Source organism: Otolemur garnettii, unplaced genomic scaffold, assembly GCF_000181295.1.
Source record: "Otolemur garnettii isolate 467f Iridium unplaced genomic scaffold, OtoGar3 scaffold00145, whole genome shotgun sequence".
Taxonomy (NCBI): Eukaryota; Metazoa; Chordata; class Mammalia; order Primates; family Galagidae; genus Otolemur; species Otolemur garnettii.
The window spans coordinates 4,450,635-4,458,847 of record NW_003852540.1 but is presented as its reverse complement, the minus strand read 5'-3'; the positions used below and the strand labels follow the sequence as shown (position 1 = coordinate 4,458,847).

Here is an 8,213-nt window from a genome sequence, read left to right as displayed (position 1 = left end):
AAAAATCTCTCTCAAAAAAAAAAAAAAAAAAAAAGAGTTTGAGGTTGCTGTGAGCTATGATGCCACAGCACTCTACCAAGGATGACGGAGTAAGACTCTGTCTAAAAATAAAAAAAAGATTTAAAAATAATAAAGATCTGTTTATAATGCTTAATATGAAGTAAACACTTGATAAGTGGCAGCAATTGGGTGGTGCCTGTGGCTCAAAGGAGTAAGGCGTAGACCCCATGTGCCGGAGGTGGCGGGTCCAAACCCAGCCCTAGCCAAAAGCCGAAAAAAAAAAAATAAAAAAAGTGGTAGCAATCATTACTATACTTCAGGGTAGGCATGTGTGTAGATGACAACTGGGATAGGAGAAGGTACTGAGTTCCTGACAAGCCCTGTGGCACCTCCTCTGGGACTCCTCCCAAGCTAAAAAAGTCTCTAGGTGTTAATGTAACCCCTGGAGACCTGGCTCAGCTCAGCTACTTTAGAAAGGCATGAGGCAGGCAGGAGCCCCAGGGAGCCAGGTGCAAGTGAGGTTTAACCCCTTTCAATAAATGTGGAACAGGATGAAAGGCTGAATAGAAGAGGAACACATTAAAGCAAATGATAGGAGGTTAATGGAGGTGAGACACAGTTCTCAATTGCCCCCGAACTCATAAGTTACCTTGATAAAGCTCAGAGGGGAAAGCACATTCATGAAGATACTGCTCCATGGGTCTTCAAAGGCAGCATCAGAAAGGCGGCTTATGATTCCAGAGTTCATTTCCTGCAAACTGACCATCCCAGGTCAGAGGCTTGTCCCTCGGCCTGGAGGGTACTTCCTATACGATAGACATTTAGTACTGTCCTCACAGACCTTCAGGCCCTGGGTTCTGATGACCATATCTTCCTCCCCTGGTTGTTGGGCTCCAATCCCTTGCCATTGCTGACCTGGGACAGTTCCATGCAGGCTGAAAGCATCTTGTTTCCAGACTCCAGAGCAACGGGGAAAGGTTTCAGTGGTTTCCCATGATGATAAATTGGGACTCGTCAGGGATGGGTGAAGGGGCTCTACACACACTTACCCAATGACATATATGTCCAAGTCCTCTTTGTTCAGCTGAAGCAGATCTTTGAGATCTAGAGGGGGCGCTGCCGAGGCCACGTTCCATGTCACAACATGTATGCTATGAAAAAGATGAATGGAAAATCATGGAGGAAAGAGGGCAAGACTTTGTCCAGTAATGAACAGAAATCTAAGCCTGTTAATGGCTGCACTACAATCCCCTGCAGTCTTGACAGGAAATGCAAGTTTCTGCATCTGGTGGTGGGAACAGGGGTACTGAACAACAAGGCCTTGATCTTCACCGTTGTTCCCTGAAGCAAAAATCCCCACCCTAGACTGGCTCTTCCATACAAGCCCACAGCTGCTCACACTTGGAAGCACTCTGCTACTAACACCAGCAGAGCTGCCACAAAGAGCCCAAAGGCTTTGAGGTCCAGCAAGGGAAGGGATGAAGGGACTAGACAGCCAAGAATTTATTAATCCCATCAATTCCTCTAGCCATTCACATCTCATTGATCATCTATGGCTCAGTTAGCAACTTCCCACTCCCACTTACCAACCCAGGGGTTGCTAGGACCATCAGGGAAGATCCAGGATGGTGGTGTGTGTGTATGTTCAGATTTTACCCTATGAGAAAGTTCAGCACTAAAAGGATCGGGAAATTTAAAAAATAACAGAGACAACACTACGTTCCCTTCCCCAATCCTTCCAAACACACCCCAGGAGCACAACTAATTCTTCCAAGTACTTTAGCGAGCCTAAGGAGAAGCTTCTAAGTAACAGATTTCTCAGCATTTCTCTCAGAGTCTACCCTCTCTTGGGAAAAACTATCAGTTAAGATAACACTTTCCACCTTAGCTTCAAAGTCCTAGGGAAGCAAAAGAACTAGATCAAGGGCTCTCAATAACAGTGGTTTCCATTAGAGACTCAGAGGAAAGATAGAACTGCAGAGCTCTTTAATTAAATAGCTACAGCAACACTCCAAGGAAGCCCCAGACTGTGCTGAGTACAGAATAGGCAGGAGCTGCAGACTCTGCAGAGATGCAGAGCAGCCACAAGACTCTTGTGACTCCTAGGTACACTATAAGGAGAACCACAGCAGCTAAAGATTCAGAACAGCAGAGGGTTACAGGGGGTGGGAGAAAGTGGTAGTCCGCCCTAAAACACCTATTCTCCAGCAGACTCTGTTCTTAGAGATCCATGTTTTGAAAAGCACTTGAAGAAATTCTTGGCCAGCTTAAAGCAACTTCCTGCCCCTCCCTATGAATATAAACAATACAAAAACACCTTCCCAGCACTGGGGCTCAGATTCTGTGCTTCATTTGTTTACGATCTCCCCCTGCTGTCCAACAGAGGATTAAGGCACTCAGACTTTCTACTCAAAGGCTTCTTGTTTTCCCAGGGACCAGATCAAAGTGGATGAAGAGCAAAAGTCGGGATTTCTTGTTCCCCTTCTTAGGTTTGACGATTAGCAGCAAATCCATGCATTGTGACTTACACTAAGTTAGTGATTAGCGTTGTTCCTCATTAGAGGCCAGGCTATGTCACTTCATTAAAGGATCTTATCTAAATCTGATTTCGGATTTCCGGAGGTCATAACGGGATCAGGCAGACCTCATGATGCCTGTGCTAAATCTAAAGTACGAACAAAATTTCTATTCTAGAGCTGAGGGGTGAATGCCTTGTAATGTTTTTAACTTCAAAAGCCCAACAGGCTCTCCCCTTCAGAAAACAATTAAGACATCTGCTTGGGGTTGTCCCAGTAGGAAAGAGCTTGGTGACGTAAGTTGAGAAGGGCGCAAGGCTCGGGCTCAATAGAGAGCACTAGACAAAGGCCTTGAAGGATTTGGGAGAGTCTGTGTATTAGCCGCAGTGCTGTCAACCTGGCCCCTTCTCTCCTAGTCTAGTTCCGCCCCACTGGCCTGCAGCTCCGACTAGGTCAGAGGGAGCGATCTGCCGGGAACAGGCCGGCCTGCCCGCGGAGTCTTCCTCACCTGAGCTTCTTGCCTTTCAGCCCGGTCGCCTTCCGCGAGTTCGCTGCCGCCATCGTCCTCACGCAGTGGTCCGGCAGGGTCGTGTCTCCCTGGCGCGGCTGGTCCCGGCCAGAGCAGCCCTTTTGGCTGCAAGTCTCGGACACCGCACGCTGGGCCGATTGTTTTTCTTCCGGATTCCACCGGTCCGCCTCGGCTTCCGTAGGAGGCGGACCCCGAGGCCTCGGAGTGGTCCGCTCGGGGGAAAAGGCGGGATCTCCGAAGAGCGCGAAACAGCCAGAGGCTGAGGGAAGAGGGCCTAAGGCTACACCCGGACGTAAAAGAGGCGTGTCTGGTCTGTCATCCGACCAAGACGCAACACTGCCTGGCTAGGGTGTGCGTGCGGCCGCCAGTTCCCAGAGCGCTCCGCGCCAGCCCGCGGGCGGGGCCACCTCCGCCGGAAGTTGTGTCGCAGCGGTTATTGCCCCGCTGGTCACCGAACCGAGGGCCCTGGCTTGTGTATTATTTTCGCTCCAGCTGCCCACCGCGGAGACCAGAGGGCAAACGGGGATCGGGGGTGGGGGTGGGGACACGCAGTCTAACCGCTGTCCTGCTTGTGACCCTGTCTTTCCTCTACCCCCAACTGCAGGTAATTTCTCCAGTTCCCACGGCACTCTCATTGGTCCTGGAGCGCCTCCATACTTCTCTGCTCCCACTTTGACGTGTCTTTCGCTTTTCAAACTCATTGGATTACCTATGGGACGTTTGGGGGTTCCTGGGCTCTTAGAAAACTGGCCACCAGTATACGAAAAATAAGTCACTTCTGTTTGGTCTGTATTCAAGACCAAACATGGAATGAAGATTACTTACTTTACCAAAGATTCTCTGATTTGCTTCAAATTATTGGTTCTTAATCTTTTTTGGGGGGGGGGGTGGAGGAAAATGCGTGGGATTCCTTTGAGAGCCATGACTTTCTCTAGACAAATGTCAGTTTTACAAACAACCTTCTTGAAGTTCACCAACCTGGAAACTAGATTAAGAACTCCTACTTTAAACAAATATTTTGCTTGGTTCACTGTATAAGAGGAACATGTGTAACGGAGGGGGTCAAATGCCAAAGGAAATACTACTGCCAGTAGAAAATGGCCAGATTACATTCAGATATGTAATGTCTGTGTAAGTAAACTGACAAGGGAATGCTATTTACATAAATCCACCTGCAAAAACTTTCAGGGGAAGCTGTGTACCTTTTCCTAATCCTGCCCTGGTAAAGTGGGGGGACATCAGTAAGACTTAAAGGATATTTAACTTGGAAATGGGCATAAGGACATCAATAAGCTGGACTCCAGAAAGCTCTGTCTAGGATTTTATTAGACTGCTTTTTTCCTCAATATATGTGTATTGGAAGATTGAGACAAAAAGGCACAAACTCACATTAAATAAACAAGGTAATCTAATCAATTCTACAAAGTGTAGTTTGTAAAAGTAGCACTAGGAACCAAACAAAATAAGTCATGGAGTCCCAGGAGGGATTGTAAAAGGAGAACTTGGGAAGATTTACATGTGCCCTCAATACTGACCCTGTCCCTGACCTCTCTTCATGAGAAGGCCAGAGCCCAGCACCCCTCCTACAGAGGTACTGCTGCTTCCAGTTGGGACTATGACCCTGGAAATCCAATGGAAGCAGCTGGTCTGAAGAGGCATGGCACATACTCAGGTACTATCCCTGGAGCTGAACCTTTATTATAAGTCCCTCAAGTGCCAGTTAGTTTGGGGGTGGGTAAGGAGGGAAGGGGTACTTAAAAGAAGCCAACACTGTTGCCCAGCAGCAACACCATCCATGGGGATGGAACAGACCAGGGACATCCTTTGTTTATGTGGGCAAGAGCTCCAGACTGAGGTTGACCTCCGCTCATAAGTGGATGCTTTCAAACTGGGGCAACAGGTAGGGGTGGAGTGATATGTGTGGATGTCAAACAAGCTGAAGGAAGAAGACTAACATCTGCTGACCCTCAAATCACATAAACAACTGTCTGTTTTAGAATACCACAATATTTTCTCCCAAGATAACTCACATCTGGACTTTACCTAATTGATGAATGAAGAAGGGAACTCTTTAAGCATAAATAAAATTAATAGCTGATACAGAGTTTGTAGGAAAACATTTATATTTTCTCCAGTAGGAATGCTTCTCCCACTTTCCCAAATAAATGCTACCAGCAGTTGAGATACTACTAACCAACTGAAATGCCCCAGATGCATTACTAAACACTCCTGGAGGTGAGGAGACTAATATGGAGGAAGATGTCTACAGTAGGACATCTCCCTGGTCCCAAAGGGAACTCAATGAAGGTCAGAGCTAACCATGCTGAGGGGTCTGAATCTGTCCATCTTTAGCCCAGGAGGGCCACAGGGTAGCATCCATGAGGATGTCACAGGTGCAATCCTGTGAGAAGCTCCCTTATTGCACTTAGAAATAAGTAAGGCAAACAAACCGACAAAAACATAAAGATGAATCATCTCATCCCACTTCTCACTCCCTCCAACAGAGAGATTTGGTCTGTCTCATTAGCAGATGCACCCAGGCTAGCATGGGCTTGAATCAAGCCAGCATACTTCACAAGGTTGGAGGAATGTCACCACTGCTATGTCAGATTCTCCCACTAGGAAGCTGTACTTGGGTTCTGCCAAGTTGTAGGAGACTATGAAGCACTCGGCAGCTTCTATTCCCCTGTAGCCTGGACTCCTTTGCCAGTTTACTTTGGTAGAGTTCTATACTATGATCACTACTTGCTTTTGATTGTCCAGGACAGAACTCAGCATGGGGGCAGGATGAACTGAGTTCTTGATCCCCAAATTCCTTTCCAGCAACTGGAGACAAGAGGGAACATGTTCTGCTGGAAGAAAGCTTTTTGCATGCTCATTTTGTGCAGCATGAAAAGATCAGGACTCTCATGTCCTAATCAGCCTCAAAGACAGAGGACAGGGACCTAAGAAAGCACAGAGAAAAGAAGATTATTGCTGAGTGGCAGCACCAACCCAAAAGGGAAGAGGAGCACAGACATACAGAGCTCCTGGGGGTCAGACTGATCCATATCTATGGGGCAGACTCACTTCTAAGGGTCACACTGGACAATTCCCTCCAGGTGGGGAGTTGATTGGGGTGTTCTGTAGGCTCTGCAAAGAGAGTCAGACAGAGTGGGCAACAGGAGGGCTGAGAAACCACAGGTGTTTCTAAGAACAGTGACCAGAGATACAATGACTGGGGCAAAGGTTATGTGTATTAGTTAAAATTTTCTTAAACAGAGACTGGCTAGGCCTTGGGTACCTCCATGGTACTTACAGCACTCTAACAGTAGGTTACTGGGAGCAGATGTCAAGAGTTACAAAGCCACATTGCTATTCTGTGGAACTGGGGGGAAAATCTCTGTATTTCTAACTCATCCCCTCTCCCCAGGTGAGTAGTCAAAATTGCAAAGATCTGCCCAGGAAACAAAATACCTCAGTTAATCTCAAGGTTGAAAACAAATGAATTAAATCATTTAAATCACCACATCACAAAAGGCAGCTATTTTGAAAGACTAAAAATATCACTTGGAAATAAAGGTGGGGGTACACACGGAAATGGGTCAGAACACAATGGAGAGAGGGAGGAGCTGTAAATACAGCAACCTACACGCCATACATCTCAGAGGAGCAGGCTCCCGCACACACGGGCTTTGTAATACCAGACGGGTCTATTTGTTCACAATATTAAAGGGCATCTAGAGTTAGCTACAGTAAGGGATTGAAAGTTGCCTGAAGAATGGGCACAGAAAGGCTGCGTCCGAAGATGGCCTGTCACTCAGAAGGGTGGAGCTGCTGGGCCTTCCTGTTGACCACTGTCTTGCAAAACTAGAAGAGAAATGCAGTTATTAAGGAGACAACAGTGAAAACAGAAACATGAGAAACATGCCGTAAATCATCTCAAATGGAGGAACTTCAAAAGGAGGAAGGATGCCAGTTTATGGAGGGTGGATGGGAGGAGAGAGGGCACTGAGCCTGAGTGGTGACTGAGGAGCTGGCATCACAACAATCCACTTAATCCTACACCTCTTGTCTCCCAGAAATGCTTTAAAGACATGGGGCAGGGAGTGGAAACAGTCACTGCTGGTGAGACCCTAGGTCTCCCTTGCCTCTTAGTGCTAGAGCAGCGTTCTCAACCTGTGGGTCCCAACCCTTTTGTAACAATGAAAATACATCATATCAGATATTTACGTTACGATTCATAACAGTAGCAAAATTACAGTTATGAAGTAGCAATGAAAATAATTTCATGGTTGGGGGGCACCACAACATGAGGGACTGTATTAAAGGGTCGCAGCATTAGGAGGCATTAGGAAGATTGAGAACCACTGTCCTGGAGGATGGCCAGTGTTTATTTGATAAGCAAACGTTCTCTCAGAGCCTAACTGGGAGCACGGCAGGTTTTCCATTCCATGATTAAGACTGCTTTGTACTGGTGAAATGACATGAGTGCAGGGCACAGAGGAACTAGCACTGGGGGCTTAAATAAAAGGAAGGGGCACCCCACACTGTACCCTAAAAGTGCATTAATGTACATAGTTACCATTTAATAAAAAAAAAAAAAAAAAAAGGAAGGGGCTTAGGAAGAGTAACAACATGAAACAATCACCCCATTCTGGCTCTATGTCCTGGGCAGAAACATTTTCCCAGTGTCTAAAAGATACCACCTGGGGCTTGGCGCCCTTAGCTCAATGGTTACAGTGTCAGACACACACACCAGGGCTGGCAGGTTCAAACCCGGCCTGGGTCTGTTAAACAACAATGACAACTATAGCAAAAATTAGCCGGGTGTTGTTGTGGTGGGTGCCTGTAGTCCCAGCTACTTGGGAGGCTGAGCCAAGAGAATCATTTAAGCCCAAGAGTTAGAGATTGCTATGAGCTGTGATGCCACAGCACTCTACTGAGGGTGACATAGTGAAACTCTGTCTTTAAAAAAAAAGAGGGCAGTACCTGTGGCTCAGTGAGTAGGGCGCTGGCCCCGTATGCCAGAGGTGGTAGGTTCAAACCCAGCCCTGGCCAAAAACTGCAATAAATAAATAAAAGATGCCACCTGCAGAGAACAGCTACTTGGTATGGGATTAGGTATACAAAGAAGAAGAAAACAAAACACCAGACACAACAAAGAACGTTAAGAAAAGCTGTCCGGG

At 46.9% G+C, this 8,213-nt stretch overlaps 2 protein-coding genes across 5 annotated transcripts in view; both read right to left on the bottom strand.

Moving 5' to 3' along the window:
* INPP5K (inositol polyphosphate-5-phosphatase K) overlaps positions 1–3,187 on the bottom strand; it is a 26,442-nt gene extending 23,255 nt beyond the window's left edge. The window contains exons 1-3 of one of the 4 annotated variants that reach the window (XM_012810956.2): positions 3,025–3,187; positions 1,050–1,151; positions 650–758 (exon numbers count right to left, since the gene is read on the bottom strand). In XM_012810956.2, coding sequence (XP_012666410.1) covers positions 650–758; positions 1,050–1,151; positions 3,025–3,077 — 264 coding nt within the window. In that variant the 5' untranslated portion in view covers positions 3,078–3,187. Of the gene's footprint in view, positions 1–649; positions 1,152–3,024 lie in introns of those variants that run through there. The other 3 variants (XM_023518724.1, XM_023518725.1, XM_023518726.1) reach the window with 3 other exon arrangements.
* A 1,167-nt stretch (positions 3,188–4,354) lies between these two features.
* Positions 4,355–8,213, bottom strand: part of PITPNA (phosphatidylinositol transfer protein alpha) — a 45,651-nt gene continuing 41,792 nt past the window's right edge. Inside the window, exon 12 of the mRNA XM_003799097.2 lies at positions 4,355–6,894. The gene's annotated coding sequence lies outside the window, so the exon portion shown is untranslated. The remainder of the gene's footprint in view (positions 6,895–8,213) is intronic.